General features: G+C 43.6%; 1 protein-coding gene across 1 annotated transcript in view; it reads left to right on the plus strand.

The window, feature by feature from the left end:
* The window catches only part of rev3l (REV3 like, DNA directed polymerase zeta catalytic subunit), a 91,424-nt gene that overhangs the window by 30,098 nt on the left and 33,888 nt on the right, over window positions 1–27,438 (plus strand). Inside the window, exons 2-10 of the mRNA XM_080452292.1 lie at window positions 9,071–9,260; window positions 9,693–9,767; window positions 10,855–11,015; window positions 15,795–15,939; window positions 16,502–16,596; window positions 20,681–20,785; window positions 21,608–21,692; window positions 26,467–26,606; window positions 27,159–27,287. Coding sequence (XP_080308418.1) covers window positions 9,071–9,260; window positions 9,693–9,767; window positions 10,855–11,015; window positions 15,795–15,939; window positions 16,502–16,596; window positions 20,681–20,785; window positions 21,608–21,692; window positions 26,467–26,606; window positions 27,159–27,287 — 1,125 coding nt within the window. The remainder of the gene's footprint in view (window positions 1–9,070; window positions 9,261–9,692; window positions 9,768–10,854; window positions 11,016–15,794; window positions 15,940–16,501; window positions 16,597–20,680; window positions 20,786–21,607; window positions 21,693–26,466; window positions 26,607–27,158; window positions 27,288–27,438) is intronic.

The following is a 27,438-nucleotide window of genomic DNA, read 5'->3' on the forward strand; positions in this document are numbered from 1 at the left end:
GAACGCATCTGTGTCATTTTTAGATTTGAGCTAAAAAGCCATATTTTACACTTTTGGCTATTCAAAAATAGCAATAGAAAGATTGAGCACCTTTGATATAGAAACATACGTTTTTCAGAATACTGTTGGGATTTAGGAGACATATAGAATCGGCTTCAGGTCTTAATGGGTTAATCAAAAAAAGTAATCCATAGCATAATCACTGAGAAAATTACCGTTATTTTGCAGCCCTAGACTGATGGTCTTGCTGGCTATGTGAGTGGCTGTTACTTGTTTACCGACACAGGGTGAAGGGTCTGCAGCACTCAGTGCTGAGTCACAGAGGGAGGTGCTATAGCATAGGAGGAGCATGGCAAACCCCGCTGCACCTCCCTCTCTGAGATAACACCAGTGTTGCCAGATTTTGCGAGAGGAATAAGCAACCAGGTCCAGCCCAAAAGAAGCGACTATAGGCCACATGAGCCCTTTAAACCTATTTTTTCAAAAGATCTTGAATTAAAATGTGGAATATTTGGAAGAGTTTTAAAAAACGCAAATCTGGTACCGGGCTCCCAGGCATAAAACATTTTCAGATGGGGTTTAGTGGGACAAATACATTTGGGGGGTCCATGACATGAAAATATTTGAGAACCACTGGTTTAAATAATAAATTAAAAAAATGGAAGCAAGCCCAAATAAAGCAACTACACTTTAGAAACAACCAATAACAAACAAGCAATATTTACAAGTAACTTTACAGAAAAGGAAGCCCAAGAGTCGCTTACAATAAGCAGACATGGCAACACTGGATAACAGCGTCTGTGGTACAGTCCCCCTAGCTCCTCCCCGTCCCCTCCATCCCTCCCCTCCCCTCTCCTCTCCTCTCCTGGCCCTGTGTCCCTCCTCCTTCCATTCCTCATTCACAAATCGGACAGGAAGGAAGGAAGGAAGGAAGAGGCTGCCAGCCTCATGTGTGCCTGGGAACTCCGTGGACAATAACGGTGTGGGACTCGTACTCCAGTAACACCTTCCGCCAATAAATCTCGTCACAACTCTAAAGCTCTAAAAGCAGCGGGCATTTTATCGTCGCGGCACGTTGTGACCTTGTAGATCTGCTATTAAATTTTTCGCTTTTAATAACTTTTTATTTTATTTTCTTTTCTTTGCCTAGAAAGACATCCAGGTTAAACTTGATCTTATAGTCAATGCCTATAAAGACATGCCCAAAAGGGGGACGGTTGAAAGTGGTCAATTTCACTATTATTTCTTTCACTGGCTAGACGTTAGACCAGTGAGAATGAGAATTAACTATTCAGATTGTAGGCTACACTCTCTCCACCTACAGTTCAGACAGAGGTACTGTAGAATTCTGTCTAATCTAACAACAAACATCTCTTATGGTGGTCCCTGGCACAACAACTTTTTAAATGGGGGATCCACAGCCTTAAAGGAGAATTCCGGACAAATTAAGTGTTATCTTTCATGTCTCGTTACTCACCTAGCGACGTAAAAAGTGGCGTTCTTTTTTTCCATATATTCCCCTGTCGTCATTTTTTAAACACCCTCCGTTGTTATAATGGGAGCGCGAGGGTTAGCTTGTTTCCAGAATCTGGCAACACGAGTTGCCAGGTTCTGGAAAGAAACAAGCATCCAGTGTTAAATCGTTCGCCATTAACGGCAGGCTCGCAGGAATTTTCAGCGCATGTTTGACTATCATGAGACTCTACAATGAATCGTAGTAGAGAAAAAAATAACATTGCGTCGGTTATAATAGACGAACTTCACTAACCCTCGCGCTCCCATTATAACAACGGAGGGTGTTTAAAAAATGACGACAGGGGAATATATGGAAAAAAAGAACGCCACTTTTTACGTCGCTAGGTGAGTAACGAGACATGAAAGATAACACTTAATTTGTCCGGAATTCTCCTTTAATGCTTATCAACTTGGGGGTCCCTTGACATGAGAATGTTTGAGAACCACTGCTCTAGGGTACATATGCAAATCCTCTGTGTTCATTTTAACTCTGAGAGTGTACCAAATGGACCCGTAAGGGTAAGAACATGTTCATAACGGGCCCGAAAATGTGTGTGTTTTTTTCAGCCAGTATTGCGTGCGATCAAAATGTTTTGGCATCGATTTACATAGTTGATGTCAAAAATCGACTAAAAGCATCCACGAATGTGACAGTGGGTGGAGCACTATTTCAACGTGCTTAACCAAAGAATCTCAAAGGCTGTTCCAACTGCACACAGGGAAGCTAAGGCGTGCGGCCAAGGCTAGCGGGAGACGGCAATGTAGGAGCAGATACATACTGTACAGTAGACCTGCAGCTTTGTAAGGAGCAAGCGTGTATGATGAAAATAAAAAGACAACAATAAGGTTTCCCTTGAGATTGGGAGTTTAATGTCAAGCCTGTAGTGTATACTGTGCACCATGACTACCGCATCAAACCGTATCGTATCAGGGATGCGAGACACATACTACCTCCCTCCCCCCACCTAAAAAATTAACCTCCGTTTTCAACCATGAATGGCTTCTCTGTCTTAAACTCCAATACGCCTTATCTCTATTGTGTCTTCCTGTTTCTGTACTGCATCCCCCCCTCTCTGTGCCTCTTGTGATCTGACCGGCCTCTCCACACACACACACGCACGCACGCACGCATGCGCACACACACACACACACACACACACACACACACACACACACACACACACACACACACACACACACACACACACACACACAAACACATACAGTACAGACACTTTCCCTCCCATGCTGTCTTCTGTTTATTCTTCTCATCTCCTCTGGCTCGCACCTCTTTTTTCTCTCTTTTATGTACTCTCTCTCTCTCTCCGTCTCTCTCTGTCTGTCTGTCTCTCCAGCTGGGCGGAAAGAAGCCCTTGTTTATTTCTCCCTACTGTCTGTCATGGGCTTGTGCTTTGCCGGTGCTGTTGCCTAGCAACTAGCGGCAGAGACTCACAGACGGCGTTGGCGGCTCGCGCGCGCATGTGCGCGCGTGTGTGTGTGTGTGTGTGTGTGTGTGTGTCTACATTGACATGGCAGGCTGAAGAGAGACAAGTGCTTGGTAGCCATCCCTCACTGCCAACGTGGCTGGCAGCCTTTGTGTGGCACCCGGTAGTGTCACACAGACACACACACACACACACACACCTAGCGGTACTGACCTTATGGAAACGCATGGGAATGATACACCAGGCGGCAAAGAAATCATGTCAAGGACCCCCAAGGAATCTAATCTCATTTTACCTGTAGTAGTCTACACCAGTGGTACTCAAGGACCCCCAAATTGACACTTATTAGCCTGCGGACCCCCATTTGAAAAGATATGCCAGGGACCCCCGTAAGAGAAGATTTTTTACAGCTCTAAGCAGTGATTCTCAACCATTTTAATTTCAAGGTCCCCCAGTTTGACATGCATTAGGCTACGGACACCCATTTAATGGCATTTCTATCTCTTGGACCCCAATATATATTGTAAAATCCAGGTTAATGTAACTCTGAGAGTGTACAAATGGAACCAAATGGACCCGTTAGGGTCCATTTTGGTTCCTAATCTATCATTTTGCTGGGGACCCCCTGGAACTCCCTCAAGGACCCCTGGGGGTCCCCGGACCCCACTTTGAGAACCAATGGTCTACACCAAATCTATTTGGCGACAATAGGTCACCTACAAGCTTTTCTTATTCGTATATTGTGTTGTTGTGTTAGCACAGTCTCTGTGGAACATGTTCCACCAACATTTTGCTGCTAGTACCTGTATGAGTAAGTGACAAAAAAACACCTTGATTTTTGATTGCTGTAGAATCAGACCGGTCACGGGCTAAATCTGTTACCAAATCTATTGGGAATCGCTGCAGATAAGAGGCCATACCACAGGGCAACAGAAAGCTACGTGACTGTGACTGCTCACTACACCACAAAGCTGGCACAGGTACAGTGTACTGATATGAGCAATAGCAGAGTGGAAGCAAGAGAGACCCAATAGCAATATAACCAGACCTGTCACCACAGATAATGCCAAGAATAAAGTACAAGCAGAGATAGTAAAGCTAGGATGGGGGCTACACAGTACAGATGCTGCTTTGCACTTGTGATCAATTTAGCATCCCAAAGGAGAATCTTGGTATGCCAGATGATGGAGCACCTCCGTGGCGGGGGGGGGGGGGGGGGGATCAGGAAAGGTGGTTTCCCATTTCCACCGAAGCACAACAGCCACTCGTGTTTAAGAGCAAGCAAAGAAATGCAATACCGACCCACAAGCCCATACCCAATTTCTAAGTCCACTTAGACATGTTGGAGCACTATCTTCACTTCGGCAGTCTGGCAGCTGTATACTACTCTGCACTTACAGACATCGTCACCTCGTCTGAGGATGACGTGAAAGTTGCATAGAGGTCCTCCAGGTGCTCAAACTAATCAAAATGATTACCACACGCATATTTCCACCTTGAATTACTTAAATTATACATTTACTGCAGTCTACTCGTAGTCTATGCTATTGCTATTACCATAGAATCATCTATTTCTTATTTTTGCACCACATCGGAGGTCTTAGAGCCACCACCAACCAACTCTCACTACCTCTGCCCTTCTACGAGCCCTTCATCCTGGGCATAGGAGTCAGCACATCCGCCTAGAGCAGGTCCTATATTTTAACTGACATAGTGACAGCAAAGACCGGTCTACCCTTACCCCCAGACAATGTTGTTTACTTTTTGTTTTGCAGACGCATGCTATTTTTGTATTGAATAATTTATATATTTCAAGATGTATCAAAACATAGGACATCTTGAATGTTTTATATACTTCTTTGACTGCACTCCCCCAGGGGGTCTACACACTAGCCCCCCTCATTTTTTCCCTCTCCAAAAAATAGCTGATCTACAAGCCCACAATGTGGCACGTTGTGAGCTCAGATAGTCTATTTTTGCTGAATATTTTCCCCACAATAGGGACGTAGTCCATGGGCAAAAGTACCTAGCTCTAAGTGTTATAGAGAATACATGGAAAGCAGTTATATTTGTCTACCCCCCCCCCCTTTTTTTTGTTGCTGATCCTTAAAAATAATGCGACTCAAAACTGATGGGATATGAGCTGTGAGTTTGGTGATACGTTGCACCCCTCCTCTGCAGTGTTGCCATGTCTGCTTATTATAAGTGACTTTGGGCTTGTTTTTCTGTCAAGTCGCTTGTAAATGTTGGCGGTTGCCGGTTGCGGTTATTTTTGCTTGTTTTCTAATGTTGTTTAAACCAGTGGTTCGCAAACATTTTCATGTCAAGGACCCCCGTTTTAATTTGTATTTGTTCACGGACTCCCCCCACCCCATTTAAAAATGTATTGTGCCATGGACCCCTGTACCAGATTTGTGTTGTCAAAATATCTCAAAATATTCTAAATGTTTCCTTTTTTTTTTTTTTTTTAGATCTACAAGCTCACAAGTTGTGCGCTTTTAGATCTGCTATTTTCAAATAGCCGATGCATATAGGTTTAAAGTGCTCATGTAGTCGCTTCTTTTGGGCTTGTTTTCATAGACCTAGTTGCTTATTTCTTTCACAAAAGCTGGCAACACCGCTCCTCTCCTAGGAGAAAGAAACAATGCATTGTGTGTGTGTGTGTGTGTGTGAGTGTGTGGATGATTTAGGTGTCCTCATTATCTTTCCCCTGCTCATCTTATCTCTGATCAGCTCCCGCTCGCTTTGGAAGCAATCAGCAGCTTCATGCATACTTTGCATAGAGATGCTCGCTGCGGAAGAGAGAGACGGTTTTTATATAATACATATTCTAAGTGCAGAAAGGAGCGTTTTGGGCCAGCCATTGCACGATTGGGCCCTGGGGACTGCGACAGTGTGCTGCACACAGCATCTGTCATACCATAATACTAGGATGGCACAAAATGGGAGTGTGTGTGGTATATACAGTGTCTGTGTGTGTGCGCGTGCGTGCGTACTGTATGTGTATGTGCGCGTGCGTGCGTACTGTATGTGTGTGTGTGCACGTGCGTACTGTATGTGTGTGTGTGTGTGTGTGCACGTGCGTACTGTATGTGTGTGTGTGCGTGCGTACTGTATGTGTGTGTGTGTGCGTGCGTACTGTATGTGTGTGTGCGCCGTGCGTACTGTATGTGTGTGTGCGAGTGACTGGCTTGGTCGATGAGTGGTAGGAGTTGTAAGTCTGAGAGTCAGTGTGTGTGTGTGTGTGTGTGTGTGTGTGTGTGTGTGTACTACTCGTGCCTGCTTGTCTTTGTGTGTGAGTGTGTGTGTGTATGTATGTATGCTTGCTTGGCATGTCTGTGTGTTTGTGTTCATGACATAGACTATAGGTTTACGTGTGTCCGCTCGCTGTGTGCATGGGTTGGGGTTGTTTGGGTGGCTGATAAGCATGGCCATCAGCCCCCCAAAAAAAATCCCTTCCTCTATTGAAGCCCCATCGAGCAGCAGTGGCCTGGGCATGTGCAGACACGTTCCAAGAAGCCGCTGCGTCCTGCTCAACACTGCCCCCCCTTGTCCAAACAATCTTAATTTCTCAAATTAATCCAAGAATAACACATATACTGTATAGTATATATCTTTTCATAGAATTAGTTTTTGTTTAACTTTTTTCCTCCTTTTGTTATAGATATTATATAATGGAGGGAGAAGAGAGGTGTGAGAGAGTGAGAGAGAGAGTGTGAAGGGAAGGTGTGCATGACCAAACAATGAACAGAATTCTGGACCTGAAACCACAGCATATGGAGAGAACACTGCCTATTTTTTCTCCTCCTCCGATCTGCCTGATTGAGTTTTGTCTGTCTGACGTTATTATCCTTTTACATAACGCGATTAAGTGAGACAAAACGGCCCCGCCGCCGGCAATATATGTAAGGAAATGGCTGGTTTGCTCCGACACACACACACACACACACACACACACACACACACACACACACACACACACACACACACACACACACACACACACACACACACACACACACACACACACACACACACACACACACACACACACACACACACACACACACACACACACACAGAGAGAGCGGGGTGGAATGAACCCGGGCACGACATCGAGGGACCGCAGTGTACGCTGCTAGCCTCAGATGACCCTCCTGTCAGCGCCGAGCCGTCACGCGCCCGCTCTCTGAACCCACAACAATCCCCCCCCCCCCCCCCCCCCCCGCTGGTGGACATTTGTCTGCCTTATGTCTCTTTGGCTTATCTAATCATCTGTTTTAGAAAAACTACCCCCGGGGGGGAATGGACAGCATTTATTACAGTACTGTATATCAAATAAGTACATTAAAAGATGATGGTTCAGCACTAACAGTCGCCGAAAATAGCCGACCTACAAGCTCACAATGCGTCGCGTCCGCGACGCATTGTGAGCTTGTCGGTCGGCTATTTTAACCGCACGACACCGTCGTGCGACGAAGCATGAATCAGGCTTTTACGTCTCCCTGCCTGTCAGGGAAGGATGATGTCACACGCTGTCCTCGTAATACCTCATTGTCCACCGGATGACCTCATTCCCCATCACTCTTCCTCGGGACCCTTCTTCTTCACGCCAACTCGTCCCCCTCCCGTCCCCCCCAACCCGCTCGTCTCTTTTTACCCATAATGCCCTCTGCCCATTTAGTTATTTAGCTAATGGGCTGCCTTAACACTGTGTGCTCTGCCGTCATGAATCATGCCTCGTGCCTCTTTTCACAAGCTCCTTCTTTTTTTTTTTGCACTCATCCGTCTGCCGGTTTGCCTGAGCGGAGACCGACCGCCCACCCGGACGGGCCTGGCTGGCTGCCGCGCCGTGCCGCCGGCATTAAGTCTCGCATCGGTTGGACGGCGAGTGTGTAAAGGAGGCATTTTACTCTGGACGACCCTCGCCGCTGATGATTTCTCTGCTGCTTGATTTCTCCAAACCCCCCCACCACCACCACATACCATCTATCTCAATTGGGACCTGTCACTGGATTTAATGGTCTCTGTAAAAGTCTTCACGACTTAGGCCAAAGCATCTCAAGTGTGCGTGTGTGGGGGTGTGTGTGTGTGAGCGTTTGTATGTGTGCACGTTTGTATGTGCGTACATACGACTAGTTCAATGAGGACACTGTGTGTCACCCATTAATTGAATGAGTTGTGGCTTGAATGTCAGATTGATTTATGTGGCATTGGAGGGCGGAGTTATTTTGGACCCGCCGTGAAGTAGCTCTGAACTTACCTGATTAGTAAATAGAGTGGGATTAATGCTTGAGTCAATTGTTTTTTTGGCCTTTTTGTCCAGAGTCACAGGGGTTAGCGTTGTGTTCCCTTAGCCCTACGTTTCCCCGGGGTTGGGGTTAACAAAGGGCTAAGGGATCATAGATGTGCGATAACTAAGTCCTGGCTGTGGACCTGTGTCTACATCTAGCGCTCTTGATTTTGACATTGAATAGAAATGTTATATACTCAAGTTAACTGAACTTCTGAACAATGCAACAAACACGTGACCTTCGCAGTTTGCCCTGTTGGTGCATGCAACTCCATAGGCTCAGATCTGGCCCCTCTTTCCAGACCCATTGTCTCTCTCTGTGCTATCCCAATAAAGTTTATTGGGATAGCACAGAGAGAGAGACAATGGTTTATTGAACAAACCTTAACCCATTAAGACCTGAGGCCGATCGATTCTACAAATGTCTTCTAAATCCTAACCGTTTTCTGAAAAAAACGTATGTGGCTATATCAGTGGTTCTCAAACTTTTTCATGTCAAGGACCCCCCAAATTATATGTATTTTGCCGCCGAGATTTTAGTTAAAAATGTTCGCTTTAAAAAAATTATATTATTCAAAGATTTGCACAAATGTTCACGATTAATAAAAAATAGCAGATCTACAAGCTCATAGCGCGGCACAAAGTGACGCGCTATGAGCTTGTATATCTGCTATTTTTGAATAGCCAATGTATAAAATATGTCTAAAAACTAAAATGACAGATGCTTTCCCGGTTTCAATTGGTGAACTGCCCTAAAGAAAATATTTTAAAAACAAAAACGTAACACTTTTTGCTTTCCTCTGTCCCTGTCCTTCAGGTCAGAAGACTTGTCTGCACATCCACGGTGTGTTCCCCTACATCTACGTGCCGTACGATGGCTACAACCAGGAACCGGAGCGCCACCTGCGCCAGGTGGCCTTCAGCATCGACAGGGCCCTCAACGTGGCCATGGGGAACCCGGCGTCCAGCGTCCAGCACGTCTTCAAGGTGGTGCTGGTCTCAGGCATGTAAGTACCACCACCTGACCCCACCCCCCGTTAAAACCTGCGTCCCTATTTTGGGCATTTCATTATAAGTGAAATTTGTCCAAAATAGCAGATTGATGAGCTCACAACTCGTCGCACGTGAGCTTGTAGTTGGCCTTTTTTTGTGCTATTTTAGAAAATTTAATAAAATAAAAGTGATATTATCGTTACAATATTATTGTCACAATATTGATATTGAGGTATTTCATCAAAAATATTGTGATGGTCTGATTTTGTCCATATTGCCCAGCCCTAGTGTGCTCTACATGTGTCAGAGACGAGAGCTGCAAAGATGGGGAATGGGGATCAATAAAAGTGTAGAGTGAAGTGACTACAGAAGAACTATGTGGCGATGTTTTCTGCTTCTAATTCGTGTGTTGTGTGCTGTACCTCTTGTCCCTGTCCTCCATCCAGGCCTTTCTATGGTTACCACGCCAAAGAGAAGCAGTTCATGAAGATCTATCTGTTCAACCCTCAGATGGTGAAAAGGTGAGCTTCTGCTATGGATCGATGTGCTTGAATGCAGAGAGAAACCTTGTCCTCGGGACCCCATTGTTTTCATGGCCGCCAGTCCTCCAGCTCACTAAACAGGAATGGATCGCCGCGTATTCTATTGTACTGATTATTTGTGTGTGTGTGTGTGTGTCTGTGTGCGCCTGATAGCACAGACAGACAGTTGGTTACTTATTTGTCGGAGATATCAGTTGGAGCAGCAGTGTGAGGCTGCATTGATACTGGGAGAAAAGCAAGGGCCAGAGGTCGAAAGAAAGAAAGGCTTTGCGTAAGGAACAGTGTGAGAGAGATAGAATGGGGAGGGGGTGCAGGAAGAAAAGGATGCATAGTGAAAGATGGAGCAACAGAGAGAAACTGGCAAGGTGTGTTAGGGAGGGATACTGACAGAGAGGGAGAAATCAACAAAGAGAGAAAGTGAGACAGCGAGATGGACAGATTAAGGCTGAAAAGGATGGGAAGAGTACGTGTGAGGGAGGGTGGGAGGGAGAGGTGCGAGAGACATGAGGGTAAAAGGAAAGGAGAATTACCCAGACCATTTAAGGTTCGCTAAATTGGGGAAGTCTGGTGGCTCATCCAAAGTTAGCACACAGTCCGTACAGCACTGCTCCTACCGAGCTCGAGGAAGGGGTTTGAATCGGACCACCGTCTTGTCTCTCCTCTCTCTGCCCTTGGTTTCCTGTTCATGTACAACACTGACCTATCTGAAATAGCATAAACAATACAACAATACATCTTTTTTTTTTAAAGTGCTGAAGTGAACAGTTACATCTATATCAATCTTTCTTTGCCATCAGTAGTTGTAACGTTCTGAGTAGCACAGAAGAGGAATGGATTTTTGAAGTGAGGTGTTCACTGGAGAAACGGGGCCATACATTCAAAAGAGGTGAAAAGGGCAATCCAAGGCTCTCAGCTGTTGAGGAAACCGCTTTATGATTGTCACCTGAAGGTCATTCTTGTCATCCCGTCTTAAAACATATGCCAATCTTTTTAAAGCCATTCCAGCTGTCTCTCACGGGTATGTATGAATCGGGCTTAATAACCGAGCTCTTTGGTTTGTTCCCAGGGTGTGTGAGCTGCTGCAGAGTGGAGCGGTGATGAACAAGAGCTACCAGCCCCATGAAGGGCACATCCCCTACCTGCTGCAGCTCTTCATCGACTACAACCTCTACGGCATGAACCTCATCAACCTGGGCGCCATCAAGTTTCGCAAGAGCCACCGCAAAGGTAAGGAGGAGTGGATAGAGACCGGACAGACCGACTACACCACTCGGAAGTAGGGGTTGAACAGTTGATTATATAAAATAATTGATTGTAATACTTTTTTCTTTCTTTTTTAAATACAGTAAGCAAAAAATGCAAACCTACACGCTCACAACACACCGAGCTTGTAGATTGGCAATTTTGGCTATTTTTGTGCTACACTGCTGTACGACGAACTAATCAATTTAAGTCGATTATAAAGAAATCTGTTCAAATTTGTTCATGTTGATTCATTGATGCTTTGGCCCAAGTTAGCGGTGCCCTGTAGTGGTCACAGGTGTGTTTCGGCCCCATTTTTTTTTATTTTTTTTTATAACTTTGTTTTTATTGAGGATACTTCCAAACAGTTACATATATCACTTCAAAAAATAAAATAATACAAAACATAAAAGTCAGACAATTACACGTACTTAAAGACAAACAAAAAATAAATTAAAAATATAATAAAGTAAATTAAATAATTATAACCTTTGTGAGGGTGCGCATGTACCTTATTTCCTCCAGTTTCACATCTCTCCTTTTTGGAGTATATATATCAACCATTTCTCCCATCTTTTTTCATAGAGATCTTCCCTTATTCTCAGTTTGAATGTTAACTTTTCCATGTCCTGAATATTGTCCACTATGTTTTGTTTCGGCCCCATTTTCACACTCCCAGAGTTAAATGAACACGCTGTATTTGGTTGTGTATAAAGCAGCGAATAGTCTGTTTGTGCTGTATTTCACTGGGGCTCTGGTTGCTGGCTAGCATGGGCAATGTTGGACCTCCCTCGGCCCTCCTCCGCAGTCCATTGTCCCGTCCTCTTGTCTGTGTTCTATGTGTTGGATTGGATCAATTCCCTTTCTCACAACCTCATCACACCTTGGCCTTGCAACGCCTCTGTCTTTCGAAAGCATTCTTCCGATCTGTTCTCTTTCTTCCCTTTCTCACTTCTCCGTGTTCGCCATCTCTCCCTATTACTCTCTTGGTCAAATGCAGTGGTGGAAAGTACATTTACTTAAGTACTGTACTTAAGTAGGATTGAGGTATTTGTACTTTACTTGAGTATTTCCAATTTCCAATACTTTTACTTCTACTCCACTACATTTCAGAGGCAAATATTGTACTTTTACTCCACTAAAATTATTTGAAAAATTTAGTTACTTTGCAGATTATTACATTACAGATTATTACATTCTACAAGCCCACAACGCGTTGTGAGCTTGTAGATCAAACATTTTAGTACTTTTACTTTTGGTACTTTAAGTACATTTTGATACCAATACTTTTGTACTTTTACTCAAGTACATTTGGAATTCCTGACTTTTACCTGTAACAGAGTACTTCTACATTGCAGTATTGATACTTTTACTTAAGTAAAACATTTGAGTGCTTTTTCCACCACTGGTTCAAATGCTTTCTCTCCCTTCCTCCCGGTCTTTCTGCCTCAGTCCTCAGCTTACACCCCTGATTTATGACAGCTATTGTAGGTAGTTAAACCACTTAAAGTAACTTATGTACTTCATCGTACTATGAATATAGTGAAAATAGACAATCTGCAAGCTCACAACACGTTGAAATGCATGATGTGTCGTGAGCTTGTAGATTTGCTATTCTTGCTATTTTTGAAAGAAAAAAATATATAGTGGCGTGCCCAAAATAGGGAAGTCATGTATAATGTGGTAAGTGTTGCTCAATAAATCAGAAGTCAATTACAAATAAAATAAAAACATTTAATGATTAAATGACTGATAACCATCCACAGAAAAGACCTAGGTGTGGAAAAAGTAGTGAAGAGCGAGCGAGAAGCTGCAGGAGCTATAGTGTTGGTAACAAGACACTCTGCAGCTTTCCCCTCGTGTTCTACTGAACCTCTGCAGCTCTCTTGAGGGAACAGAACGTACCAGCACTGATATAGAACAGAGCCATGTCGAGTTCTGTGCAACAGTACCGACTCACAGTTCTTGTTCAACTCCCATTGGTCTATGCTAGGGAACGGAGCTCTAGCTACTGCACACACATTTCTGGGTGCATGAAGACGGAAGCATTAGCATAAAGATATGGGCTGCATGTCCTCTGGGAGGTTTTAGCTCTCCTTAGCAATGCAACTAGCGTATAGATTCTAGAAGATTAAAGACGGTTTATTTGTCACATACTCGTACACGTACAAGCATGGAAATGTTGGTGTGACATGCTTCGCAGGACTGTTTTAGCAATAACAATTACAATATAATAACAACAAGATGATAATGCTAACTGGATATAATGAAAAAAGAAAATATTATATTAAAGATGAGAAGTAGAAAGTCGGGTAAGCGAAAAAAAACTGTAGCAGCACTGGGTGCAGAATATGGGAATATGGGGGCTGAATAATTTAATAGCCGGATAGATCTGTGAAAGATTTTCTTTTTCTAAATGTAAAATGTACAGTAATTACAGACTTATTGAAGACTGTTGAAAAAACTACCTATGATCACTGCCCTTTGTTAACAGGGACTGATTAGATAAGATCATTCAACCACATGTCCCTATTCCGGGGCAAACATTTGGCCGAAAATAGACGATCGTCAAGCTTAAAATCCGTTTGTAGATCAGAGAGATTTTGTGTAGAGGGAATAAAGGGAGGGGAAAAGTACGGACCCCTGGGGGACCCCGGTCAATGAAGTATATATGGTTTATGTGGTTAATTGAATTGTCTGTTGCACAACAGTTCGATGCTACACAGTTCTTGAGTGTTGAGGATGCGTCTACAATACATGAAAGGAGAGTTTATGACCAGAGTGCAGGGGAAGGAAGGAGAAGGAAAACCTGGGTTTAACTGGTTACCTTCATCAGAGGCAGTGAACCCACAATCCCATCACCAGGGCCTCTCTCTCTCTCTCTCTCTCTCTGTAGGAGAGCTTTAACTTGAGATCTGGGCTGAGATTGACCTCCCCCTGCAAAGGGATCTCGCCCGCCTCCCAACCCGGGGGCGGAAATACCCTTGGGTAGCCAGCTCTGTTTGATCATGGCATGCCATTGTAATCCTGGACACGTACCTCCGCTTATTATGCCTGATTGGGGCCTCTTGCCTATCCCAGGGTTTTTTAAAACACACCCGATGACACGAGTGAATAAGTGCTCTCATTCGCACACACACACACACACACACACACACACTCTCTCTCTCTTGCACGCGCACTCTCTTTTTTTCTCACACATGCATGCACTCTCAAGGAACTGTCCAATCCAGCAGGACACAGCATAATGTTTCAAGGTGTTAATGAATTGAGAGAATCGAGACAGGAAATCCCTTTCCGTATTTTAAGGAAGTTTAATAACGTTCTTCAGAATCCTCATGCATGCCTGACTCTCCCCCGACAAAGGAAACATTCTTATGTTTGATCCACTACCGGCCTGATGCCATCAATGGAAAGAGTTAACCCATTAAGACCTGGAACGCATCTGTGTCACTTTTTGATTTAAGCTAAAAGGCATTGTTTCTACACTTTGGCTATTCAAAAATAGCAGATCTACAAGCTCGTAGCGCGGCACCGAGTGCCGCGCTACGAGCTTGTAGATCTGCTATTTTTTTTTAATCGTGAAAATGTGTGCAAATCTTTGAATATATATTGTTTAAAGCGAACATTTTAAACTCTATTCTTTGCTTCTGGGGGTCCCTGGAACAACATATTTTGAGATGGGGGTCGGCGGCCAAATACATATACATTTTGGGGGTCCTTGACATGAAAAAGTTTGAGCACCGCTGATATAGAAACATAGGTTTTTTTTTTCAGAATACTGTTGGGATTTAGGAGACATTCGTAAAATCGGCTTCAGGTCTTAATGGGTTAAATCCCATGCCCCCCCCCTCAAACACCAAAGAGAACAAAACTGCCCTGTTGTATGTACATCTGGTCATGCTGCCCCCCCCCCCCCTCCCCCATCCCACTTGAGGCTCAATCTCAAACCTCTAAAGCAGGTTTGTAATCGAGGATCAGGTGCAGGAATGACAAAAGAGCACTGAGATGGTAGAAAAAAAGAAAGGCTTAGCTGAGATGAATAGATGGCCTGGAAGTGTTTTTTATGAAGGTGGTAAATGGTCGTATCCCTTCCAAATTCTGCATGTTGAAATATGTGACAAGCATTGGCCTCACGTGAATGTGTAACAGTGTTCCGCCATTGCAATGTGTGAATGGGTGATAGTAAAGCACATTTTGAGTGGGCAGAAAGACTAGAAAAAGCGCTATATAAATGTAGTCCATTTCCCATTTCTGTCTCTGTGCTGAGTGATGGTGTCAGACTCGGTGATGCCCTTCGCTGAATCCCCAGGTACCACTGCTGGTCCTGGATCCCGTATTCTTATCTAGAGCTCACTCTACCGTGCGTGCCTTACCTGCACTGTCCTGCTATCAGCTTTCCCACGCTTTGTCTCCTACAAGCCAAGCCATGTTTCTCACTTAGAAACATGTTAATAATGGGCAATTTACACAAACAAATCATTGGTTTGATTTGACATGTTAGATAAATATGATTATTATTATGATTATTATTATTATTATTATTACTATTTACTATATACTGTATATGTATTTTTTAAGGCACTTATTGTTTTATTTAGACTGGAAAGTATTAAGAGACTGAACCGAAGACGTTACAACCATATGGTCCGAGCACTAATCAGTCAATCCCAACTCTTGTGTATTTTTGTGTACGTCATTGTAAAAGCACGTCAACTGTGTTAACAGACGATGTCTATATAATGTGTGAACTGTGTGTTCCAGATGGAACGATGGCCTCGTCACAGGACCGCCTGGCTTCTGGCGGTCGTCCCGCCAGCAGCCTCTGGAAGAGCCCCTGCACCTCCAACATCAACGACAGCAGCCTGGGAGGCACATTTGTTCGCTGGGACGAGGACGCCATACCCTGGTGAGTCCCACCTGCTCATCCACCTCCTCTCATGTAGCCTGTGTGCTACCTGTTGCTACTGGCACAGCTGTTCTTTTTGCTGGGAAACCCCCACCTGTGTGAGGGAAAGTTAAGGAGCATGTCATCACCTTCTTTAGAGTAATGGCAATGGAGGAAAAGGAAGGAAACTATTTTTTCTTCAAGAATGTTTTTATTGTGATGTTTATTTTACTTGGAAATATGATGTAGGCTATTATTTTAAGAAGATGACCTACTGTGGGTTGTAGGACATTGTGTATATGATATTCATACACATTTACTGTATACATTTATATATTGTATTGTATTGTATTGTATTCTATTATTCCAAATCTATAAAAGAAAAGTTACTTTATTTTAACGATCTTTTTCTTATCGCTATGTTTTCAAAAGATAAGGCATGACTTATTAGCTGGTCTTTGGCCCTCTTTATCTTCTCTCAGCACGCTGCACTTAAATTTGATTTGTGTGTTTGTGTCTGCCTTGCTTCGCTGAGTTTTGATAACTCACCATGCTTTTCTTTATTACCCCTCTCCCCCTCCAGTTCTCTCGTGTTGGAAGAAGTGGAGAAGCAGAGCACCTGTGAGCTGGAGGCTGACGCCGTGGCTGCAGACATCCTCAACCGTCTGGAAATTGAGAGTAAGCAGCATAACAAGCCCTGGGCCGCGAATACTTTCACAGGCTTTCTGACTGGCTGGCTCTGGTGAGCCAGAGGAGGCAGAGATAGAGTACGAAAGTTAGTGTGAGAGATGGAAAGACTGTCGGCTTGGGCGGTGGTAGCTTTGAGAGGTTGGAGAAACAATGCTTGTGACCCAAAATCCCTCAACCGTGTTTAGGAAAGAGATGGAGAACAGCCCCCACTGAGTTGCCGTTGAGCCAGTAAGCTCCCAAAGTGCGAGTCCATGGAAGAATGGGCACGCGAAGCAGGATGTTGCTGCAAAAAATTGAGTCCACGCTCACTCAACTTTTCCCCAAATAAAACATAACAATTGGAACTGTATGTATGTGTGCACTCGAAGCTCTCTATGTTTAACCCATTAAGACCTGAGGCCGATTCTAAAAATGTTTTCTAAATCCAAACAGTTTTTTGAAAAAAAATAAAAAAAGAATCACGATTTTTCTAAAATAGTAGATCTACAATCTCATAGCGCGGCACTCGGTGCCGCGCTATTGTATATCTGCTATTTTTGAATAGCCAAAGAAATCTTAAAATGACACGGATGCGTTCCCGGTCTTAATGGGTTATGAAGTCAACAAAACACGAAGCGAGAGTTTTTTTTTTATATGCAGGCAGTTGCTGCAAAACGGCATCTGTGTACATTTCACCCCCTTCCACGCAAACACACCCTGAGCTACGATCCCTTTCACAGGCCCTAACAAGAGTTGTGACTCAGGCTGGCACAGATAAAGGAGGCATGAGGAAGGAGAAAGCGTCTGTGCTTGAATCGGCCCTACTTGTACGCAACACACCTCACGCTCAGATGAGCGAGTGAGTGAGTTCAAAGCGTTTCTGTCCTGCACTCCTCTGCCAGCCCTGTTGCCTGTAAAGTTACTATTTACAGTTACAATTGAGGCGTTTAGCAGGCGCTCTTATCCAGAGCGATTTTACATGTGCGAGATCAGAGTAAGACAACAAACGACAAACAACGATGTAAATAGTCACAAAGGTAAGAGTGAAAAGAGAACAATGTAGTGCATCAGAGCAACTAGGATACCAGATAAACTTCAAACCTAGGATCTGTCTAAACAACATTCTATCTAAATATATTCTTAACATTTGAGGGCAAGAAAAAAGAGAGAAAAAAAAAAAAAAAAAAGTAACCAACGTACAGTATATCTGCATATTACAGTATATCTCTCTCGCTTTCACTCTCCCTGTCTCTCAGCGTCTCTCTCTCTCTCTCTGCACATCAGATCAGTTACCTACTCAAAGCAAACACGGTTCACTCACTCTGTACCTATAACAACACCTCCTGTCAGGGGAGAAGCAGCAAGAGGAGAGGTGAACCAGAAAGGGGAAAGGAGTCCCATGGCTCTTGTCTTAACTTTTTTTTTCACCATCCTCCCGGAACCATCCCGTAATACAATCTAAGCCATCCCTAAATTAATTTGGACCGTCCCAAAATGTTTGATTATTATTGTTATTTTTTTAAATACATTATCACTGACAAATTACCTAAACTGTACACACAGTGCAATGCTGCATTCACAGCTATACTGCAACTTCACATTCTCTCTCACTCTCACTCTCTCACTCTCACACACAACCTACATTTTGACTGGCCACCGGGAGTCCACAGGCGGATATAAAATAATTTATATCTGCCCCGATTCTATCATTATCGGTTCCGGGAGGAGGAGGGGAGGTCCTTAACCACTTAAAACCCGGATCTGTATAGTGGGGAAAACCGTTGCAAAAAAACTGCGAAGATATTGAATGTAGAGCGAAAAGAGAAAAGTCACTAGTATAGAGGCCCAGTAGCCCTGAGGGACTCCGGTCAATCAAGAATAAGGGTTTAAGTGATTAAGCTGCTAGCTAGAGCCTGGCTGCCACTGGAGGGATTCAGGATGGGAGGTTTTCACTGGGCCGGACAGGGAGGAGGGCGGGGAATTGAACATAAGGCAGACAGTGGTGTTACCTGTCAAAGTCTTTCTGTTTAACCCATTCAATCCTGGAACGCATGCTGTGTCATTTTAGCTATAGCCATTATTTTATACTTTGGCTATTCAAAAATAGAAGATCTACAAGCTCATAGCGCGAGTGCGCTATGAGCTTGTAGATCTTCTATTTTTTTAAAGCGAAAATGTTTAACTAAAATCTTTGCTTCTGGGGATTCTACAAATGTCTTCTAAATCCTAACAGCTTTTTGAAAAAACTTGTGTTTGCTATAATCAGTGGTTCTCAAACTTTTTCATGTCAAGCCCCCAAAATGATATGTATTTGGCCGTGGACCCCTATCTCAAAATATGTTGTTCCAGGGACCCCCCAGAAGCAAATATTTGAGTTAAAAATGTTCGCTTTAAAAAAATATATATATTCAAAGATTTGCGCACATTTTCACGATTTTTCAAAAATAGCAGATCTATAAGCTCATAGTGGCGCTATGAGCTTGTAGATCTGCTATTTTTGAATAGCCAAAGTATAAAATAATGGTTAAAAGTGGTTGCACAGATGTGTTCCCGGTTTTAATGGGTTAATTATGCATCTCTCCGCAGTCTGCAGAATGTCTGCGCAGCATCTTTTATTAGTTCTCTGTAGTTGTTCACTCGGACGTCTCCCTCCGCATCTTCTTCTTGACAACTACTACTAAACACTGAGATACAGCAGGGACTGTTGGCGTGCACCTCAGTGTGTTTTAGATTTAGACTATGAGAGAGCGCTACTGGATTACTCAACAACAGCATTTTGAACTGAAAAGTTGCTGCAACGTGCAGTTTAAAGCTTTGTGATTTTGCCTGAAATGACAATTCATTGGTAATACATGAGGCGATGATAATGAACTCAACAAAGGGCCGTCCCCACATAGCGCCATCACTATAATTATAACGATGAATATATAGTAAAGAAAATGGTAGTAACTCAAGTGGATGGCAGTGTCCTCACCACATCTATGAGGATGACAGTGGTGAACTATACAGTTAACTCATTAAGACCTGAGGCCGATTCTACAAAATGTCTTCTAAATCCTAACAGTTTTTGGAAAAAAACCTATGTTGCTATAGCAGTGGTTCTCAAACTTTTTCATGTCAAGGACCACCCAAAATGATATGTATTTGGCCGCGGACCCCCATCTCAAAATATTTTGTTCCAGGGACCCCCAGAAGCAAAGATTTGAGTTCCAAATGTTCGCTTTAAAAATGCATATATTCAAAGATTTGCAAAAAAATTTAAGATTTTTCAAAAATAGCAGATCTACAAGCTCGTATCGTGGCACTCGGTGCCGCTCTATGAGCTTATATATCTGCTATTTTTGAATAGCCAAAGAAATCTTAAAATTACACGTGTTCCCGGTGTTAATGGGTTAATCGTTGTAATTATAGTGCTTGGTGTGGCATGGACAGCTCTTAATTCACAACTGTTGTGCAATTCCCTTTCGATACATGTGACTCTGCTTTTCCAACTACATGCGTTTTAATTTGGTCGTTAATTTATGTTTTGCCCCAAGGAGGTGAATAAGTATTGTTTTCCAGCCACTAAATTAAATATTTGCATCAAGGCAAGCACGGAACTGTAGAACATAAGCAAACAGTTCCTCAAGGCATTGGAGGCCTGCACTAGGGCAGCACATGTTCTCAGTATTATGTTCCTTATCTGTCCACTGGCGGACATACTGGCTCAAATACTGTGGGAGGAATGATTGCACTATTTGAACTGGTGCCCAGCTTTGACTGGGCAGCACTGTTTAATGTGAAAAAAGTCACTGAACAAACAATAAAGTACATAAATAAAACAGACTCTCACACAAGATGGATATTTTGTGTCTTCTAGGTTGGATATTTGAAAAAGAAAATGCTGTGGAAAGATTCCATGAACTGACATGTGCCCAGCTTTTGACTGATCAGACATAAAAACACCCCAAAGAGTCTTTGTAACCAAAGAATCCCACAGACCCAAGTAATTTAAGTCTACATGTCCAGATGGTGCTATAACGGTACTGTTGGTTGACTGCACTGTTCTGTTACACTCTTCTCTCTTTCTCTCGCTGTCTCTCTGTCAATGTAGATCAGATTGGCAGGAACCCAGGTCTCCAGGCCATCTGGGAGGACGAAAAGCAAAGGAGGAGAGAGAAGAACCAGGCCTCCCAGATAGAAACCCCCGAGTCGCAAGGTGAGTATCGTTTCTGCCGAGGATCACAATGGTTCCACAAATACCTGTTAATATATCGTGTTATTAAAATCGAAATGCTCCATCCTCTGTACACACAAGTACTGGGGGCGGCAGTGGCTCAGGGGTAGAGTGGCCGGGTAGAGTGAACTGGAAAACCGCAAGGTTCCCAGTTCGATCCCGGGCTGGGGCGATCCCCTAGAGTTAGTGTCGAAGTGTCCTTGAGCAAGTCGCTGAACCCCTAATTGCTCCCGATGAGCAGGTTGGTGCCTTGCATGGTTTCCTCCGCCATCGGTGTATGAATGTGTGTGTGAATGGGTTAATGGCACAATCAATGTAAAGCGCTTCGGATAGAAGCGCTATATAAATGCACCATTTACCATTTTACCATTTACAAACATTCACAGACCAGCATCACGCACACATGCACGTACAAGTTGCATGTAGACGATATTATTCTATTATCGTAAACTTGATGATTTGCTAATATTTTGGGTATGTGTTCTTATTTTAAGACTTTAAACCGTAGTGTCCCTATTTCGGTCGTTACAGTATTGGTGAACATTCACCAAAATTAGGTGAACATTTGCTGAAAATAGCCAATCTACAAGCTCACAATGCGCCGTGTGACGCGTTGTGAGCTCACTGGCTGGTGAGCAAGTATGGTACAACAACAGTGGCAAGCAGTGGGAGGAATTAATTGGCATAACAACAAAATTGTGAGAAAAAGGGGTAAAACGTATTTTTTTAAATATATTTTTTATTTCTTTTAAGAAGAAGAACCTTGTCCAAGGCCTTGTCACATTGTGTCCCTTTCTGTTCCAGACCGCGGCTTCGTCACCTCCACCGAGAGCGAGAAGATCTTCATGAGGAGATTCAGGGAGATTCTGAAGGAGAATGAGTTTGAAGTGTAAGCCGTTTCTTTTTTTATCTCCCTCTCTCTTCCTCCACTCTCACTCTCACGATGCTACTCTTCAGGTCACACTGGCCCCAAAGTGATTGTCACATAAACGGCTCCATTTCTCTTTCTCTGACTGAAGCCAGCAGCGTGGCTGGCTGGAGATCAGAGGAGAGCTGGAGATCTGTGGGAGGGGACGGGCGGAGCGAGTTATCTGTGAAAGTAAACCATAGAATGCTTCCAATCACATTAGCGAGACAAGTTGTCTACAGCTGCAGACCACAAGCGTTGCACAGAGATGTCGCATCTGGTTCGTATATGTACGTTTTTATGGTACTTTATGTTGAACTGTAAGAAGTGTGTCTCTGGTTAATGTGTGTCCATGTGACTCTTCTGGTTCTTCTCGGGGCAAAGATGAAGGAGTGGAAGGAAGGAGAGAGATGGAAGCACCGTCGATGGTTGAAGAGGAGAGGGAAGTGTGGAAGGAGAAAGGGAAGTTGGCACACAGAGTGGAGGAGGGAGGAAAGAGAGGGGAGGAAGGAAGTGATGTAAGCTGTTAGAAGAGATTATGGTAATGATGGAAAGGGTGACTGAGATGGAGGGGTGTTAAGAGTGACGACAGAGGAGTGAAGGAAAGATGTCCATGCAGAGAAGGAGAGACGAGCATGGGATCAATGGCCGATCAATAGCCGATCTACAAGCTCACAACGCCTCGCAGCGCGAGGCGTTGTGAGCTTGTAGATCTGCTATTTTTGGCTCAAGTTCTCTTCAGAATAGGGATAATGGGGTTCAAGTGGTTAATGTAAAAAAAAAGAAAATCCAATCGCAAAAAGATTTGCCGGCCCCCCTGTAGTAACTCTGAGGACCCCCCCAAGGGGTCCCGGACCCCCTGTTGAAGACCTCTGTCTACACCAAATCTTTTTCCCGAAAATAGACAATCTGCTATTTTCGGCGAATGTTCCCCAATTATGAAATGTCCAGAATAGGGACGCTAGGGTTCATCTGGTTACCAGTCCTGCTCCCTGCCTCCGTTGCCCCTTCGGCACGAAACCATTTCCTGTTACACATACTGTAACAAAGTACAATCGGCTCTGTGTGCATGTGTGCAGCTTTGCATCAGATCCAGACTGTTCCCTGTTCCCTGTTCACTTACAACTGGATACTGATGAGGAGTGGAGAATGAAAAATAGACGAGAGGTGAAGTAAAGCAGGGAGGGGATGATGGGAGGTGGAGAGTTGGAGAAGAGAGCGCAGGAGGCGAGCTGGAAAAAGTGACACAGATCTATCGCAGGCCGTATGGGAGCGTTTTGGGGGTTTGGCACGAGGGCAGGGCTGGCCTCACGTGATAGAGCTTTGGCACCGTCTAGCCACACAAACACACACACACACACACACACACACACACACACACACACACACACACACACACACACACACACACACACACACAGCGTTCACTGTTCTCCCACAGCCTGGCTTTCCCAGTCACTCTGGAAATCTGGAGTGCCAAAGTGAAATCAGAGAGTGTGAAAATGGTCGGGTCCATTTTCACAGTCTAGGGAGTTAAATTAGCACTCCAGGTTTTACTGCGTACACACAGTGTCTGTCACCTCGTTTGGCTGGCTGATAGTATCTCTCTCTCCCTCTCTCTCACTTTCTTTCTCTCTCTCTCTCTCTCTCTCTCTCTCATTCAGCACCACTATTCTCACTTCATTTTCAAGGTGTCGCTTGCCACTGCATGCTTTGTTGCTTCTAATTTTCTTTTCACACGCCTGCCTTTTTGTGCTGTACGTCTCATTTTCCGTCCCTTTCTTTGTCTGGATTATTTTACTCCCTTTCTTCTACACTCTGTGCCTCCGCCTCTGTCTGGCTCCATCATTTTGACTAGGGATGCAACCGCAAAACATTGCCCCAAAAAATATCGATTTGAATAAAATGAGCACATTTTTAATTATCTTTTTCCGTTTTAACTACAATAGAAAAAAATAGCAACACGTCATAATGCAACGCGTTATGAGCTTGTAGGTTGTAGCTATTCTTACACGGCCATTGTATAACGTAAGTATAAGTATCAAATAGAGCTTACGTGGTTAATCAGACTAATCGATTTAGTCGTTAATAAAAAAATCTATTTAGAATGTTTTTGCGTCGATTCGTTGATGTATAAATAAATAAAAAAGTGCTTCTTGTTTATTCGATTAATTGATATAGTAATCGTTGAATAATAGCTATGGAAATAATCCATAGCTGCAGCCCAAATTTTTAGTCTGATTGTGTGTTTCCGGGCTCGTTGGGAGGGGGCTTGTATGGGAGATGTCGTCGCTATGTGGTGAAAACCTTCTATGTCAAAAACCATTCCTTTTTTATTATTATTTAAAAAATAAAACAAAATAGTGAAAATAGCTGGTACAAGCTCACAACGCCTTGTGCGACAACCTTGTATGGAAAGTGGAGATACAAGGTTTCTGCCCGACAGCGACGATGTGTTAATCAGAGCAGGAATATCCCCGGCGACCGCTGTGCCGGCTCCCTCGTCGGTGTTAAAGTCGTTAGCTACCGAGACTAATTAAGAGACGGAGCAGACAGCCGCACGCGACCGCACATGCCTCTCCGGAGCCCCTCTTTCCTCCTCCTCTGCTTATATTAGGTTCATCCTAGAACCAGGACCAAAAAAAAACAAATCTCACTCTCTCAATGCTCTTGGGGTTATAAGAAACAATGGGATGAGAATGAATGCCTGAATGGGAATCATAGCTATTTGTTTGTGTATATATAATATAAATATAGTAGTACTAGTAAGCCTTGCCAAGCCATGAGGCCCATTGGGCAGGAGCAGTGGTGGAAAAAGTACTCGAATGTTTTACTTAAGTAAAAGTATCAATACTGCAATATAGAAGTACTCCGTTACAAGTGAAAGTCCGGAATTCAAAATTGACTTGAGTAAAAGTACAAAAGTATTGGTAACAAAATGTACTTAAAGTACCAAAAGTAAAAGTACAAAAAAAAATTATGCGACGCGTTGTGAGCTTGCAGATCGGCTATTTTCAAATAGCCTATGTATAAAATAGGGCTAAAGTGGTTAATTAATGTTTTATAATATGATAATTTATATCTGAAAAGTTACTAGTAACTAAAGTTTTCAAATAATTGTAGTGGAGTAAAAGTACAATGTTTGCCTCTGAGATGTAGTGGAGTAGAAGTGAAATATAGACAATTGGAAAGTACCTCCAAATTGTACAGTAAAAGTACAGTACTTGAGTAAATGTACTTACCGGTAGTTACTTTACACCACTGCTAGTATGTCGCAGGGACCAGTTCAGTCCTTGATGCTGAGTACCAAGCAGGCAGTCATTGGGTCCCATTATTATAGTCTTTGGTATGACCCGGCCGCACATATATAATCACAGTACATTGTTCCACCTGTGCACCGCAGATGATTGGTGTACATTTCAATAATTCAACAGTCGCTAACTGGTGAGTTGCTAAGCAATGCAGCAGGGCATCCTGGGTAAGGGACCGTGATAGGCAGCCTGTAGCTGAGAGGCATCTGGCGGGAGCCCAAGTCCCATTGGCTGGCCGCCCTCTTTCCGTTCAGATCTCTTAATTGCATGCTACACACAGTCTCGCTCTCTCTCTCACACAACACACACACACACACACACACACACACACACACACACACACACACACACACACACACACACACACACACACACACACACACACACACACACACACACACACACACACTCTTATTAGAGGTACACAAGACTATGGAAAACACTCTTGCCTTCCTGATAACTTGCTGTTCTTGTGTGTGTGTGGAATAACCACACTCAAATATTGCAAACACACTGGTTAGACATCGCATGATACAAAGAACTGTGGCCCTCTCTTGCTCATACACACACACACACACACACACACACACACACACACACACACACACACACACACACACACACACACACACACACACACACACACACACACACACACACACTAACCAGGCCATTTCCCATGATTAAGACCACATTTAAGGAATGATAATAAAATAAGACTGCCTGAGGCTGTGTCCCAGAAATCCCTCCTCCCGGTGACTCAGGTGACACCAGTCGTTAGTTACCATCTTACTGAGTCTGTGTTTAAGAGAGCTGCATTACAGATAAGACATTGACCTTTGTGTATTTATCCTTGATGGTTATTAATGTGGGTACTGTGGCTCTAATTGCTAATAACTTGATGAGCTGCTTTTGCACAGTGTGTGCAACACACACACACACACACACACACACACACACACACACACACACACACACACACACACACGGTGAGAATAGCTGATCTACCAGCTCACATGTGTTGTGAGCTTGTAGATTGTCCATTTTCGGCAAAGATATTTGGTGTAGAGGGAAAATGTAGCTTAAGATCTGTGATCCTAGGCCATGCTGAGGCACTACACTGTCTCTCTGCATTCTATGTATGTGATTACCTTGCTTATTGCAAGTCGCTCAGGATAAGAGCGTCTGCTAAATGCCTAAATTGTAAATTGCCTAGTGTTCAGTTGAAAAGAAGCAGCTGGAGACTCCATCCATGTGTATCGGCGGAGACGTGATTGTCTGCACCCTCCCCAGGCCAATTATGGGGGTTGGCAGCATCAAGGACTGTGTAGTGTACTTGTAGGTCATTGTTCAAGGGGAATTATAAAAAAGAGAACATATCATTTATTTAAAAAACTATTCTAATAAAAGATAAATCTATTCTGAACGTGTATGTTTCTGTACAGGACTCAGGCGGAGTCTGCTGTGGGGGAGGAACAAGACTCTTTCTCTGGAGACCTGTCTGTCCATCCAGACCTCCTCTCACCAGAAGGACTCCAGTGTACACCTGCAAACATGGTGGAGGTGCACAGAGACTCCCACACAGGTAGGACAACGCGTCCTGCTTATTGGGCCAATGCATGGACCCTTAACGGGACAATTCGCACACTCGCACAAAGTTAAACACTGAGGATTTTACTGTGTGTGTACCAGTGTTGATTTTGACAGCTCATAGTCTTTTGAATAACATTTTCATTTAGTTTCAGTCATATTTTAGTCATCTGAATTGTTTTAGTTTTAGTCTAGCTTTAGTTGACTAAATATCGTAAGATTTTAGTCAACTAAATGTACAGTTGATTTAGTCGACTAAAATGTATTTTGGCGGTGCCTTGATGGTGTCGTAATGGCTGATTTTACACTTGGTTGCATGCTGAAAATAGCCGATCTACAAGCCCACAACGCGTTGTAGATCGGCTATTTTCAGAGCGTAACACCCGAGCGCAAACAAGCAAAAAATGGCTTGTCGACTAACATTTTTCGTCATAGTTTTAGTCGACGAAATCAACACTGGCGTGAACCTCAATGATGATAACAGTGTCTCTCCTTTTTCTCTCTCCTCCTTATCTCCCTCTCCCTCCCATCCTCTGTCCTCGTATAGGCCCAGTGAGAAGCAGTGGCAAAGTTCAGGAGGAGGCCATAGTTGACGAGGAGGCCATTCTGAGTCTACTGGAGAGCACTCAGACATTCCTTCCTCTCTCCCAGAGATCCAACGACTCGCCTCTATTAGGTCAAGCTACAACACTTGTTGAGAAACATACAGGGCTCAATTCAGAAAAGAAAAATGATATTCCATGAGTGCCGACACTTAATTCCGCCACTTGTGATATCAAAACTTTTTTTACATCAATGCACCAGTTCTGAGCGCAAATAATGATTAC

The sequence above is a fragment of the Gymnoscopelus braueri genome (assembly GCF_963280865.1).
Source record: "Gymnoscopelus braueri genome assembly, chromosome: 16".
Classification (NCBI taxonomy): domain Eukaryota; kingdom Metazoa; phylum Chordata; class Actinopteri; order Myctophiformes; family Myctophidae; genus Gymnoscopelus; species Gymnoscopelus braueri.